The following is a 16,420-nucleotide window of genomic DNA, read 5'->3' on the forward strand; positions in this document are numbered from 1 at the left end:
GAAAGGAAATCTGCTACATCTTTAAACATAATTCACAGTAAATTTCAAAGGGTAAAATGACATGACAAAAATATTAGTAAAGAAACATAAAATATTTCCACACACCTTCAAAACAACAACGCATTGTCTGTGTACAATGAAATTATTTTTCACTGTTTGCTCACCTTATGAAATTTAGTTGGTTTATGTTTGTGTATATGTTGGGGGGTTAGGAGATTAGTGGGACAAGCAGGATTAAAAATTTTGCTAGTTCTTTATTATGGGTCTGATTCAAATAAACAGAACCAAAAATAATAAAATGCTTAGGGATAAATTTAAACAAAGAGACAAAAGACTTATACACTGAAAACTACAAAACACTGCTGAAAGAAACTCAAGTAGACATAAGTAAATGTAAAGATATGCCATGTTAATGGACTTAAAACTTTAATATTGTTAAAATAACAATAACACTGAAAATGATCTACAGAACCAACATAATGCCTATGAAAAGTACAAAGGTGTTTTTTGGAAAGGTGTTTTTACGCAGAAACAAAAAAACCTATCCTAAAATTCATATGGAATTTCAAAAAATCTCAAATAGCCAAAACAATCTTGCGGAAGAAAAACAAAGTTACAAGACTCATATTTCCTTATTTCAAAACTTACTACAAAGCTACAGTAATCAAAACAGCTTGGTACTGGCATAAAGGCAGATATATAACCAATAGAACAGACCCCAGAAATGAACTCTCCCATACATGATCCAAATTTGTATAATGTCTTCAAGATTCGTCCATGTTGTAGATGTATCAAAATTTCATTCCTTTTTAAGACTGAATAATATTCAATTATATGTATATTTCACATTTTGTTTATCTGTTGGTGCACATTTGGGTTGTTTCCAACTTTTGGCTTTTGTGAATAATGCTGCTGTGGAAACTGGTGGATAAGTATCTGTTTGAGTCCCTGCTTGCAATTCTTTTGCAAGAAGCAGGCTCCCCGCTGAGCACAAAAGAACAAATACAGAATAATTCCACTTATATGAGATACCCAGAATAGGCAAATATATATATATATATATATATATATATATATAGTAAACATATATATACATATAGTAAATAAAGTAATATATATATAATAAAATCAAAAATTGTATTTAAAACCTAATGAATCTATAGGTTACCCAGGCCAATTAGCTGTAAAAGCTCATAGTATGCCCTTCTGTCAGGGGAGAATTTATTCAAGTATTTAATTAACATTAGACTGTATGCTTAGACATGTGTTCAGTATTATATATAAAAGTTGTTTTAAGGAGCCATTAACTTATTCTAATTAGATGCTTAGTTTTATAAATGTCTACAACACAAAACTGATTTTTTCCCTTGAGTTCTCCGGCAACATTTAAGAAGTTGAAAAATCCTATATATAGAACTATAACAATAGCAGCTGCAGTTTTCTGAGCTGTTTACATCAAAAGGCACTAACACTACATACATTATTTCTTTTAATTCCCATAACAAAAATAAGGTAAGTATGTAACTCCATTATAATGATGAGAAAAGTTAAGGTTTAGAAAGGTGAAGTAACAGGACACCTGGGTGGCACAGTCGGTTAAGTGCCCGACTCTTGATTTCGGCTCAGGTCAAGATCTCAGGGTCGTGAGACCAAGCCCCGTGTCAGGCTCCAAGCTCAGCAAGGAGTCTGCTAAAATTTCTCTCTCCCTCTGCCCCTCCCTGCACTTGTGCTCTCTCTCCCCCCCCCCATCTCTCAGAAGTAAATAAGTAAATCTTTAAAAAAAGAAAAAGAAAGGTGAAGTAACAAGTTTACATTGCTGGTGAGGATCTGAACAAGTACTCAAAACCAGATGTATGTGACAGCAAAATCCATGCCTCTGAAATGAGGTAAGCAGGGATGCCTGGGTGGCTCAGTTGGTTAAGTGTTTCCTTTAGGCTCAGGTCATGATCCCAGGGTCCTTGGATAGAGCCCCGCATCAGGATCCCTGATCAGCGGGGAGCCTGCTTCTTCCTCTCCCTTTGCCCCCGCCCCTCCCCCACCCTGCTTGTGCTCTCTCTCTCTCTCTCTCAAATAAATAAAAATCTTAAAAAAAAAAAAAAGAAGAAATGAGGTATGTATACCCGGCAAAATACATGGTAATGTGAAATCACAAGATCAGTAGGTATCTCAGGGGATCTAATCTTAAGGGAAAAAAATTATATTTTCTCAAAAAAATCATATAATCATCAAACTCTGAACTTTTGCATTTGCAAAAATTTAAATCTAATACATTTTATAATAAAATAAACATGGATTAGAATACAGAGTAAAAGGCAATACTAGCACAAAATTTTGAGATAGAGCATAACTTCAAAGAAATTTTGGGGCGCCTGGGTGGCTCAGTTGGTTAAGCGACTGCCTTCGGCTCAGGTCATGATCCTGGAGTCCCGGGATCGAGTCCCGCATCGGGCTCCCTGCTCGGCAGGGAGTCTGCTTCTCCCTCTCCCACTCCCCGTTTGTGTTCCCTCTCTCGCTGTGTCTTTCTCTGTCAAATAAATAAATTAAAAAAATCTTAAAAAAAAAAAAAAGAAATTTTGTATCAGGAGCTTCTCACAGGTCTTAAGTCACCTCCGGGATGTACTGAGCAATGCAGAGGAATTAGTGGGCCTATCTCTACCTTCTTCCACTAGGACTACTTGGATGATAATGTTTAAGAAGCACTTAGAGCATGTGACTTCCTATTTCTGAATTATATCAACTGTGCACAAACACACTGAAGAATAATTTTCATATTTCATCTGAGTAAAAAAAAGCAGTGCTTATCTCTTCACATTCATATTAAACCCTCAATTATAGAACAGTAAGTTTATATCCCCAGAGTTTTCCTTCAGGCATGTCTATTACTCCTAATTATTCCTATTATTCCTAACAGGCCCAGAAAATGAAAGACAGGTAAGCATTTAGTTCCATATTCAAGAATAATACATTTATATAACAAAAAGAGTAAGTGGTAAATTGATTGTATGGGAGGTTTTAGCCAGTGCAATAAGAAAAAAAAAGCACCTGGAACTCTTAGATTGAAAAGGAAGAAATAAAACTGTCTTTTAGCAGCTAACATGTTCATGTACATAAAAATTCCTTAGGAATCTATAATAAGGCTACTAGAAGTAATAATTTAGCCAGGTTGCATGATATGAGATCAATGTACAGAAACAAATTTCTACATACTAAGAAGCCAATAACTGAAAACTGAAATTAAATAAAATCATGTGTAACAGTATAAACAAAGATATAGATATATTTATCAAAATATTTGAAAGACCTCTATGCTGAACCTACAAAATACTGCAAAGAGAACTTTCAGATATCATAAATAAATGGAAAGATCTCATGTTCATGGACTAGGAGATTCAGTATTAAGATATTAAAGCCAGCACCCATCTTGTCAGTTCAGATGAGAGAATGAATACTAAAGGGCCTACCATCCCTGGTCACGGCTGGATTGGCCAGGGAACCTGTAAATATAAACCTTGTTTTATACAACCCCACTAGCTTACAAGTAAAGATATAATCACCAAATGTACCTAATGAAATTTCTAACATATAGAATAAAGGTATTTTTCAGATTCCAAGTCTCTTGAGATGGAAAAGACCTCTGAGGCACCAGACAAAGCAGTACTAGAGTACCTGCTAACATGGGCCTCCAATCAGTGGGGCTGACCTTCTCAGGAGGCCCCCTGCCCCAAATTTTGCCTTTAAAAACCTTCACTTGCAAGCCATCAGGTAGCTCAGATCTTTAGAGCATTAGCTCCGTTATCCTGGGTGGTGCCACACCAATATCATTCTTCACTGCAAAAGGCTGGTGTCAGTTTTTACTGGCTTGCTGTGCATCAGGTGGACAAACTCTCATTTGGTTCAAGTTTACAATATCAATTCTCCCCAAATCTGCCTACAGATTCAAAGTAATCCCAATAGAAATCCCAGTGGGTCTTCTGTAGAATTCTACATTGATTCTAAAATTTATATGGAAATGCAAATATCTAGAATAGCTAAAACAATACTGAAAAAGAAAAACAAAACTGAAGAATTTATACTCCTTGATTTCATGACTGATTGTATAACATACCAGTAATCAAGTTTTAGCATAAGGACATATAAATCAATGGAGCAAAAAAGAAGTCCTGAAATAGACCCACATATACACATGATCAATTGGTTTGACAAAAGTACCAAGGAAAGTCAGTGAGCAAAGAACAGTCTTGACAAAAATGCTACTGAAACAACTGAATATCCATATGGAAAATAAACCCTTAAGTTATACCATCCCACAATATTAACTTAAAATGGACTGCAAACCTAAAATATAAGAGCTAAAACCATAAAATTTCCAGAAGAAAACATATGAGAAAATGATTGCAATAAAAATTTAAGGAACATCTCTTTGAATGACAGTTTAAGAATACATAAAGGCAAGCTATAAAGTAAGAGACAACATTCACAATACATATATTTCACAAAGTACTTAATGCAGCATATATAAAGAATTCTTGTAACTCACTCATTAAAAAATTTTAAAAAAAGGACAAAAGATTTACACAAGCATTTTAAAGAAAATACACAATAAGAATACTAAAAAATGCTCAGTATCATTAGTCACCAAGGAAATGCAAATCAAAACCATAATGAATTAGTATTATACATCCATCAGAATAACTATTACAAAGTTACAATATAAGAGTTGACAAGGATGTGAAGCAATTTGGAATCCCATATTGCTGTGGGAATGCAAAATGGTACAACCACTTTGGAAAATACATTGGCAGTTTTTTATAAAGTTAAATGTACATTAAACATTACACTCAGAAATTCTACTCCTAGTTATTTACCCAAGAAAAATGAATGAAATGAAAACACACATCTATATCAGATGTTCACATCAGCATTATTCATAATAATCTCAAACTGGAAATAACTCAAATCTCCACTAAAAGGTGAGTGGATAAACAAACTGTGCATAGACAGACATATCAGGATGCTACTCAGCAGTAAAACAATGAATTACTGAAAGAAAACATGCAACATAGACAAATCTCAAAAACATTTTGTTGCACCAAAAAAGCCAGAAAAAAGATTATACTACACTCTATGATTTCATTTACATGAAATTATAGAACACAAAAAACTAAACTATAATGACAGAAAGACATCAACGGCTATCCAGGGTCTGAGTTCAATGGGACAGGGGAAGACATCAAGTAGCTTTTTGGAGTGATGTGGATCTTCCATATCTACATACCTGCACTTAGCAAAATCAATCTGCACACTTATTAAAGTTGATTTAAAAATCCCTCTACACATGGGTTCAGTGAAATAGGACAGAGTGTGTTTAAATCAAGGCAGCCCATGTTAGACCAGTTATAAATATTTATAAAGAAGCCATATAAAAAATATAGAATTAAGGTAAGGTTGAGGAGATTAAAAAAAAAAAGATTGAGGAGGATTTCATCATACTTCTGATATAAAGACAATCACCCCGCAAAAAAGGAGTGGTGACTCTTCAATAAAACTGATTCTAATAGAAGGTTTAAAAATAAACAATAGATCTGATTACGATATATTTTTGAAGAACTCTTTCAAAAAGCAGGTTTTTAAGGTGAGCAGTCAATGCATTTCCTTATTTCCTTTCTAATTACAAGAGGAAGACAAAGCAGAACTCAACCTGACTAACCCTTTCATGAGGCTCTCTAAAACATTTTTTTTTAAAACTTAGCCAAAACCCACTTTATAGCTTCACCTTGCCTAACTTTCCTTAAACCAGTCTATTCACTGCACTTTCTAAATTACAACTTACACACTATTATATACATAGCTTGGTGTTTGAAATGCCAGATACAGAATGGACAATATAGAAGTCTGTGGCCAGCAGTTCTAGCTACTTTTTAGACTCAGAGTTGTATTATTATGCCCTTAGTTCAATGGAGGTACCACTGTCTGAAGAATTCATGGCTAGCAAATGATACTTTCAAAAAATAAAAGAAAGGAGGAAAAGAAGGAAAGGAAGGAAGGGAGGGAGGGAAGAAAGGAGGGAGGGAGGCAGTACGGACTAATTAATGGTTTTCTGTCCTAAATAATACCTTTTTATATACTTTCAGAAACATACCATCTAACAATGAAGCAAATTCTATTACTTTCAGTTTATAGGGTTCCTGAGTTCTAATATAGGTCCCAGTTCTCCTATTTATGGAGAAGTACAAACTTACAAAATGTGTTAGCAACACACTATATTACTTTCTTCTATTTTAATTTAAATTTCCCAGCATCTCTGTTATAATACTTGCTTTACACATGAGTAAATGAATGAAGCTCAGAGAGGTGTGTAACCGGCCCAAACTACCAAGTGACAGAGCTATGATTCAAAATCACTTTAACTCCGAAATTCATGCTCGTAAGTACCATGCTGTAATTCCTCACAAAGAGAACTCAATTACTCTAAGAGGTCTATATAAACTTGGGAAAAGAGTGACAACATAATTTTTTTAAAACTCCATTTACCTTCAGGGGACGCAGAGCACCACAAAATTTTGTCCACCAGCTGTTTTCAATGAATTCTAAGTGCCTCTCTCTTTTCCTAAGTGTTCGTAACCTTTCTTCAAATTGTTTTAAGGCGCGTTTATCCCTTGCTGGCAAAGGTCGACCATCTTTGCTCTGCAAGTAACAGAACAAAATAAAACAGTTTTTTACCATTAAGGTCTTAGTAAAGTACCCATCAGATTTATCAAATCATGCAACAAAACTTTTTTTAGGTTGGATACTCCCTAGGCAAATTTACAAACTGAAAAAAAAAATGACATCTTTGTGACAATACACATCTCTGAACCAAGATCAGCATCAAAATATAGATGTGTGTACATTTAATACTGAACTTCTTGATTCCTATTTTCCAAATATATGGTAAAGTTACGTGGAAAGGAGATAAGTATCTTTAAAAATGCCCTTTTTATGGGGCACTTTATTCAATTTGTTCAATTACTCTCTCTCACCTCCAAGCTCCTCTTTCTATCCCTTATCTTAATATATTTGGTTCTACCCCTTCTCTCCCTTTGGTCAGCCCCTGATTCAGATACAGCAGAGAGATGTAATACTAGTATGTGCTATGCAGAGGTACTTATAACAATTGCTAAGAAATGTCACTTTCTTATTCTCCAAGTACTTTTGCAAATAAGTCATGTTTTTTTTGGCCAGCCTACTGAGAGGTAACTTTCATCCATCTATTTTTTTTTTAAAGATTTTATTTATTTATTTGACAGAGAGAGACAGCAAGAGAGGGAACACAAGTAGGGGGAGTGGGAGAGGGAGAAGTAGGCTTCTCGCTGAGCAGGGAGCCCGATGCGGGGCTCGATCCCAGGACCGTGGGATCATGACCCGAGCTGAAGGCAGCCGCTTAACCGACTGAGCCACCCAGGGGCCCCAATCCATCTATTTTTATGTGATGCTTACTATAACCATAAGCAGTACCTTTCTCAATGGTGGTTCAAAGATAACACTTTCCCGCTTGAACTCCCCTGCCCCCAAGTATCTTCAACTGGATACAATAATTAATTACAATAATATGACAATTGCTAAGTACAAAAAAGTGAAGCATAAATTTGTTTGCTTTTATTGGAAACAACAAGAAAAATATTTACATGGAACTGCATTTTTAAAATGTAAAGACATCAGGGGCACTTGGGTGGTTCAGTTGGGTAAGTGTCTGCTTTCGGCTCAAGTCATGATCCTAGGGTCCTGGGATTGAGCCCTGCATCGGGCTCCCTGCTCAGTGGGTAATCTGCTTTCTCCCTCTCCCTCTCCCTCTGCCTCTGCCCCTCCCCCAACTCATGCTTGTGCTCGCTCTCTCTCAAATAAATAAAATCTTTAAAAAAATAAAATGTAAAGACAACAGATATTAAAATGTTAATATCCCTATTCAGGTTTAAATAGGTTCTTAAGAGAGAGACAACAAAATTGCTCTCTAGCATATGCAGTGCAGCCTCATCTAAAATCACAGCTATAATGAAGACAATATTCAAATATTCTTTAATAAAGATATCTATACAGTAATAATGATCTCTTTACATAATGGCACTGCCATACTCTTCTGGAACCAGCTGTCGTCTTCCATACTTTATCAAACTGCTTCTCAAACTTTATCATGCATAACAATTACCTGAAAAGTTTGTTAAACACAGATTTCTAGATCCTATAAATAAAATTTAGTTGGCCGTGGGTGGGGCCTAAAATGTGCATTTCTACCAAAGTCCCAGGAGATGCTGGTGCTACTGTATACTTTGCATACACTAGACTATATTTAATTATCTTCATTCCTTTAAGTACAATGGGTACTATCGAACTTCTTCCCAAGAAAAAGGAACCTCAGAGAAAGGTATTTTTGGAAGGACAAAGGAATAAAACAAACATTCCCTTCTAGAAGACAGATCCAGGCAATAATACTTCAAGTGTGTGGCATGAGAAAGGTACAGTACTTTGTATCATAAACATATAATTTTTCTCAGAAATGCCATTCTAATACCCAAAGGATACCAACAATGAGGTAGTTTTATTTAACAACTAGCTTTCACTATTTCAGAAAAAAAGTAAACCGATTTAAGGGTCCACTAAAAATAAACCCAAGTTATATATCTGTCTACTTGGTGAATATTTCAGTGGAGTAAGGGCTTTGCCTCTGCTTCACCTATTGACCAAAACAATATAAGAATAATTTTGGTCAGAGAAACAAACACCAGGATAGAAACCCAGCAGTCAACTAATTATCTCATCTGGAAAAAAAAATGTAATTATAAAGCATATGAATACATACCTTTTGTTTTAAAAAAAGTAAAACATGAAAGCTTCCCTTCATACTATCCCAGAGTACCACTGCCCTTTCCTACTATTACCTCCATTAAGCAATACAATATCCTTCTACACATTTTCTATGTATTTGCATGCATGCATATCTGTTAATATTCGTATGGGTTTCTGTTGTACATAATAGCTAACATTTCTTGAGCACATTTCTTGTGCCTAAAACCGATCTGTTCTTTACCGTTTATTCTCCTTAAATCTTCATAATATAACTTTGAAGTTGGTAGTAATATTATTTCCATTTATTAGAGTAGGAAAATAAGGCCCACAGATAATTATATGCATAATAAGGAGGGCTAGATTTTGAACTGAGAGAATCTGATTTGATTCTATTAAGATATATTCTTCAGTCTATATAAATCTACCTCATGCATACCACATTATACCATGGTATATTAATAAATACCTTATTTTTGAACATTTAGATTGTTTTCTTTTTGGGGAAGCATTAACAATGTGCATGAACATCCTTCTTCACCCAGATATAAGTATATACATATACTTGAGTCAGAGATGCTCCTAGACATCAACTGCTGGTTAAACTTTATTAAAAGGGATGTGTTTGTGTGTACAGGCACATGTCATATCATACAATTTTCTTTAAAAAGCTGTATATTTTACATTCCCACAAGCAGTATATCTATCCCCAAAATCTAATACCTGACAAAGGTAAAAGTTTTAAAGACTTCTAAAAGATAAAATATTGAGATGCTCTAATTAGCATATCTCTGATTACTATCTCTGATAACAGGGTGACCAACCATCCTGGTCTCTGTACTCCAAGTTCCATGTCCTGGAAAATCCCCTCAGGTCCCAGGCAAACTGGGATGCTTGGTCAACCTACTTACTACTGAAGAGCTGAAGCATCATTTTATATTTTTCACTGAAGAATTTAATTTTTCCTTCAGTAAACTCTATTTGGGTCTTTTGTTCATTATTTCTATGTATTGCTTATCTTTTTTTCTTACTGATTTGAAGATGTTCTTTATACATACTCATACTGCAGATTATTTCCTCCTACATTATAGACTTCCTTTTGGTGGTGCTTTTTGGGTACATAAATTTTAGAACTTAAAAATGTAGGGGCGCCTGGGTGGCTCAGTCGGTTGAGTGGCTGCCTTCGGCTCAGGTCATGATCCTGGGGTCCTGGGATCGAGCCCCACGTCCAGCTCCCTGCTCAGCGGAGAGCCTGCTTCTCCCTCTCCCTCTGCCTGCCACTCTGCCTACTTGTGCTGTCGAATAAATTTAAAAAAAAAAAAAAAGTAAAACTCACCAATCTCTCAATTAGCATTTGGGGTTTTTTTGTGTCATGTTTAGAAAGGTCTTCTGTACACCAAGATAAAATTTTACTTTCACTTTCTCCTAATGTTTTGTAAATTTTGTATTTGATCTGAATTCAGGGGGTCTACGAAAATTTCATATTTTGCCTTTTATAAATTTCCACCTAAACTTATGAAAAACTGTCATCTCTATAATATTCAATCTTCCCAATCAGGAACTGATGAAGTTCTCCATATATTTCAGTCTCCTATTATGTATTGCAATAAATTTTATTTAATTTCTACCAGGACGATTCTGACATTCCTTATTATTTTATAGTCTGCAGCTATTGTGAATGAGACCATTTTCTACTACATCTTCCAACTGATTTCTGTATGTTTGTATCCAGGCACTTTGATGAACTCTTATTAGTTCCATTAATTTGTTGATCATTCTTTCAGATTTTCTTGGTGGATGATATGTGAATAATAAGGATATTTCCCTTTTCCTCTCTCTCCCTCTTAGGTTTATACTGGCATTCTCTCTTATCTGACAAGGACCTCCAGGAATATGCTAATGAGCAACAATGATACTGACCACACTGACCTATGTGTGACTTCAATGGGAATGTTTAATTCATCATTAAGTATGACACTCATTATAGATTTCCTTTCCTAAGTACTCTCTTCTCTTCTAATTTGGTAAGGCTTTTTTTAAAAAAAAAAAAAAAAACATAACTACAAATTGACTTTTACTAAATATTCTTTAGCAGCTATTAAAATGCTTATATTTCTCATTTATCCTCACTACATTAAACTACTTTAGTAGATTTTCTAATGTATCATCCTTGAATTTCTAGGATAAACCTAATCTGATAATTATAAAATATTCTTATTACAGCACAGGTTTGAATTGCTAATACTTTTCCTTATATTAAAACATTTGCTTCTATGTTCATGAGAGACCAGTATATATGTAGTCTTCTTTTTTGTATGCAATTATCATCCGATTTCTGTATCAGGATTACGCTAGTTTATTTTTTTTTATTTTTTTATTTTATTTTTTTTAAAGATTTATTTATTTATTTATTTATTTATTAGAGAGACAGCATGAGGGGGGGAAGGTCAGAGGGAGAAGCAGACTCCCTGCTGAGCAGGGAGCCCGATGCGGGACTCGATCCCAGGACTCCAGGATCATGACCTGAGCCGAAGGCAGTCGCCCAACCAACTGAGCCACCCAGGCGCCCCAGGATTATGCTAGTTTAATACTATTTAGTTTTAGCTAGTTTAGAAATGTTCTATAAATAGGTTTTATGTGTTCTATAAGTATTATTTATCTTTTCTATAAATATGTTCTATAAATAATATTTATCTGTTACTTGAAGGTGACAGAGAAAGAAACTTCATTGTGTTTTTAGAAGTACATTCAATTGGCAAGCGATTACATGCAATTTTTAGCTTATTCCACTAGTACATAAAACTTGAACATAAGTGATACAGTAAAATCTGATGTTACACATGAAATCAACATACCTCGGAATAAAGCAAGGTCTTGATCATACCTGAGCAAAACTTTTGCTTTTACTTGTTAGAACATTGATAGAAATTCTCAAATTGTCAGTGTCTTGCATTTCACAGAAGACAAATTTTAAAACCATGGACATAGTTTGTTAAGGATATGTTGAAAAATTCAAATGATGTCAAATATATGGGATTGCCAATGTCTAAGTCATATCAGAAAGTAGTGCAAAGACAATATGCTTTTATACTTCCCAATTACAATAAAATAACAACTCACTTTTGATTTAATCGTTTGAATGTGCTGCTCCACTTCTTCAATGTCTTCAGTGTTTTCTAAACGTTCATAAGCAGCACTTCTGGTGCCTTTTATTAGATTTAAAGGTAATGCAGACATGCCATAGGCCTAAAAGAAACAAAATTAAAATGTGTTTTAGTACTACTATTTTATACATACAGTTCTGAGGGAAAAATGTCCTTTAAACTTTAAAGCAAGTGCAAGAGTAAGCAGTTGTGAAGGATTATAGTCACTGAAGAACATAGTACATGGGAATGAATCATGACATACTGTCTCATAATTCTCTTGTTATTTCACACAGTTATATAAACTGACATCTGTAATACTAACTATTCACAGAATAGATAACATGTATTGTTCAAAGGAAAAGCTGCAAAATTAATAAGCTCTAAATGGATTAAGGACTTGAACATAAGACCTGAAAACATAAATCTCCTTGAAGAAAATATAGGTAGTAAGCTTTCTGACATTGCTCTTAGCAATATTTTTTTGGCTATGTCTCTTTAGGCAAGGGCAACAATAGCAAAAATAAATAAATGGGACTATACACAGTGAAGGAACTCATCAAAAGGAAAAGGCAACTTACTGAATGGAAGAAGATACTTGCAAATGATATATCCAGTAAGGGGTTGATACCCAAAATATATAAAGAACTCGTACAACTCAGTAACAAAAACAAAACAAAAAAGAAAAAACCCAACCTGATTTAAAAATGGGGCCTGAACAGACATTTTTCCAAGAAGACATACAAATGGCCAACAGGCACATGAACAGATGCAACATCACTAATTATCAGGGAAATGCAAATCAAAACCACAATGAGATACTAAACTATATATAGTAAACCCTGACTAAAATTTATTTTAATACATACATATTATTTAATTAGCATACCAATTATCTGTATACAGTTTATTTTAAGTTTTAAGTATAATTAATCATTTTGCTAAGTATTTTAAATATTTTCCTACAAGTATTTTCTAATGTTAATCAGCATTAATAAACATATTATTTTATATTTTTCCATATTAGCCAGTCCCAAATGATGATTTTTAATTGTAACCGTTAAAAACACTTAATGACAATTGCCACATGACCGTTATTCTAAATCATTAAATCTTCAGAAACAAAACTGACAACTATCACTTCCTGGTTGCAGCAACAGGCTCTAAAGCAGACACATTACATATTTTAAATCTTTTTTCATTTTCCTCCTGAGCACACAGCCAAACTACTTGAGCCAGTCTCCCCTGAAGTTAAGTAGGCTCATGAAATTGAGTTCAAGACAATGAATGTAGGCAGAAGTGATAAAGGCTATTTCTTAGGCTTAACCCCCAAATTTCAAAATATCCCGGGTGATCTTGCATATTGTCTCAAAAACTCTCTGCAACCTAGATGTCAACTCCAAAAAAACTTTAGTGACAATTTTATAGTTGACCTTTGAATAACTTGGGTTTGAACTGCAAGGGTCCACTTATACATGGATTCTTTTCTTTATAAATACAGTATAGTACTATAAATGTATTTCCCTTAAGATTTTAACAACATTGCCTTTTCTCTATTTTACTTTTATTATAATTATTATTTTTATTTATTTGACAGAGAGAGACAGTGAGAGAGGGAACACAAACAGGGGGAGTGGGAGAGGGAGAAGCAGGCTTCCCGCTGAGCAGGAGCCTAACGCAGGGCTCGATCCCAGGACCCTGAGATCATGACCTGAGCCGAAGGCAGATGCTTAACAACTGAGCCACCCAGGCGCCCCTTCTCTATTTTAAGAATACAGTATACAACACATATAATACATAAAATATGTGTTAATTGACTGTTTAGGCTATCAGTAAGGCTTCTGGTCAACAATAGCCTATTAATAGTTAAGTCTGGGGGGGAGTCAAAAATTATATGCAGATTTTCACACATGCGGGGGGATCAGCACCCCTAACCTCCATGTTGTTCACACATGCACATCAAATCTTCTTTATTCATTCAGTGTTGAACACATAGGTTGCTTCCATATCTTGTCTATTGTAAATAATGTTGCAATGAACACAGAGGTGTTCATTCGAATTACTGTTTTCGTTTTCTTCAGATAAATACCCAGCAGCAGAAATGCTGGATCATATGGTATTTCTATTTTTAATGTTTTGAGGAACCTCCATACTATTTTCTATAGTGGCTACACCAATTTTCATTCCCACCAACAGTGCATGAGGGTTCTCTTCTCTATATCTTCACCAAATGTGTTATTTCTTGTCTTTTTGATATTAGCCATTCAAACAGGGGTAGTATCTCATTGTGGTTTTGATTTGCATTTCCCTGATAATTAGTGATGTTGCATCTGTTCATGTGCCTGTTGGCCATTTGTATGTCTTCTTGGAAAAATGTTCAGGCCCCATTTTTAAATCAGGTTGGGTTTTTTCTTTTTTGTTTTGTTTTTGTTACTGAGTTGTACGAGTTCTTTATATATTTTGGGTATCAACCCCTTACTGGATATATCATTTGCAAGTATCTTCTTCCATTCAGTAAGTTGCCTTTTCCTTTTGATGAGTTCCTTCACTGTGTATAGTCCCATTTATTTATTTTTGCTATTGTTGCCCTTGCCTAAAGAGACATATCCAAAAAAATATTGCTAAGAGCAATGTCAGAAAGCTTACTACCTATATTTTCTTCAAGGAGATTTATGTTTTCAGGTCTTATGTTCAAGTCCTTAATCCATTTAGAGCTTATTTTTGTATATGGTGTAACAAAGTGGCTCAATTTCATTCTTTCTCTTGCAGTTGTCCAGTTTTCACACCATTATTTAAAAAGGCTGCCTTTTCCCCATCATCTGCTTTTGCCTCCTTTCATGTAGATTAATTGACCACATAAATGTGGGTTTATTTCTGGGGTTTCTATTCTATTCTGTTGATCCAGGTGTCTGTTTTTGTGGTACCATATTATTTTCATTACTATAGCTTTGTAGTATAATTTGAAATCAGGGAGCATGAGTCCTCCAACTTTGTTCTTCTTTCTCAAGGTTGCTTTGGCTCTTTGGGGCCCATAAAAATTTTAGGATTATTTGTTCTGGCTCTGTGAAAAATGTCATTGGCATTTTGAAAGGGATTACACTGATTCTGTAGGTAATTTTGGGTAGTATGAACATTTTAACAATATTAATTCTTCCAATCCATGAGCATGGTGTATCTTTCCATTTTGAGGGTGGCCTTCAATTTCTTTCCTCAAGGTCTTATGGTTTTCAGGGTATAGATCTTTCACCTCCTTGGTTAAATTTATTCCTAGGTATTCTGTCCTTTTTGATACAATTGTAGCTGGGACTGTTAATCTCTATGCTACTTTATTATTAGTGTATAGAAATGTAACAGATTTCTGTATATTAACTTTGTATCCTGCAACTTTACTGAATTCATTTAGTAGTTCCAATAGTTTTTTGATGGTCTTTAGGGTTTTCTCCATATAGTATCATGTCCTCGACAAATAGTGGAAGTTTTACTTTTTTTCAATTTGGATGCCTTTTATGTCTTTTCCATGCCTACCAGCAGTCACTAGGCCTTCCAATATTATGTTGAATTAAGATGGCGAGAGTGTGCATTCTTGCCTTGTTCCTAATCTTAGAGGAAAAACTTTCAGCTTTTTACCATTGAATATGATGTCAGCTGTGGGTCTGTCATGTATGGCCTTCATTACTGTGGGTCTGTCATATATGGCCTTCACTATTTTAAGGAATGTCCGTCTATACCCATTTTGTTGAGTTTTTATCATAAACAGATATTGAATTATGTCAATGCTTTTTCTGCATCTATTGAAATGATATGATTTTTACACTTCGTTTTGTTAATGAGGTGTATCACACTGATTGATTTGCAAATGTTAAACCATCCTTACATCCCTGAAATAAATCTCACTTGGTGATGGTGTATGATCCTTTTCATGTATTGCTGACTTTGGTTTCTTCAGAATTTTAGCCTCTGTGTTCATCAGGAATACTGGCCTGTAGTTTTCTTTTTCTGCAGTGTCTTTGTCTGGTTTTGGTAATGGGGTAATGCTGGCCTCGTAAAATGAGTTTGGAAGTGTTCCTTCCTCTTCAATTTTGTTTAATAGTTTCAGGCAGATAGATATTAACTCTTCTTTAAATTTGTGGTAAAATTTATGTGTGAAGCCATCTCGATCTGGCCTTTTATTTCTTGAAGTTTTTTGTACATGATTCAATTTCATTACTAGTAATTGGTCTATTCAGATTTTCTATTCTTCATGGTCAATCTCAGAAGATTGTGTTTCTAGAAATTTATCCAACTCTTCTAGGTTGTCTAATTTGTTGGCATATAATTGTTTACAATATTCTCTTATGATCCTTTTTATTTCTGTGGTATCAGTTGTAATTTCTTTTTCATTTCAGATTTGATTTTATTTGGGCTTTTTCATTTTATTCTATTCTATTCTATTCTATTCTATTCTATTCTATTCTATTCTA

General features: G+C 34.5%; 1 protein-coding gene across 1 annotated transcript in view; it reads right to left on the bottom strand.

Moving 5' to 3' along the window:
* LMBRD1 (LMBR1 domain containing 1) overlaps window positions 1–16,420 on the bottom strand; it is a 136,590-nt gene that overhangs the window by 58,486 nt on the left and 61,684 nt on the right. Inside the window, exons 8-9 of the mRNA XM_034991517.1 lie at window positions 11,938–12,063; window positions 6,532–6,684 (exon numbers count right to left, since the gene is read on the bottom strand). Coding sequence (XP_034847408.1) covers window positions 6,532–6,684; window positions 11,938–12,063 — 279 coding nt within the window. The remainder of the gene's footprint in view (window positions 1–6,531; window positions 6,685–11,937; window positions 12,064–16,420) is intronic.

Source organism: Mirounga leonina, unplaced genomic scaffold (assembly GCF_011800145.1).
Source record: "Mirounga leonina isolate KUSES-001 unplaced genomic scaffold, KU_Mleo_1.0 Mir_53, whole genome shotgun sequence".
Classification (NCBI taxonomy): Eukaryota; Metazoa; Chordata; class Mammalia; order Carnivora; family Phocidae; genus Mirounga; species Mirounga leonina.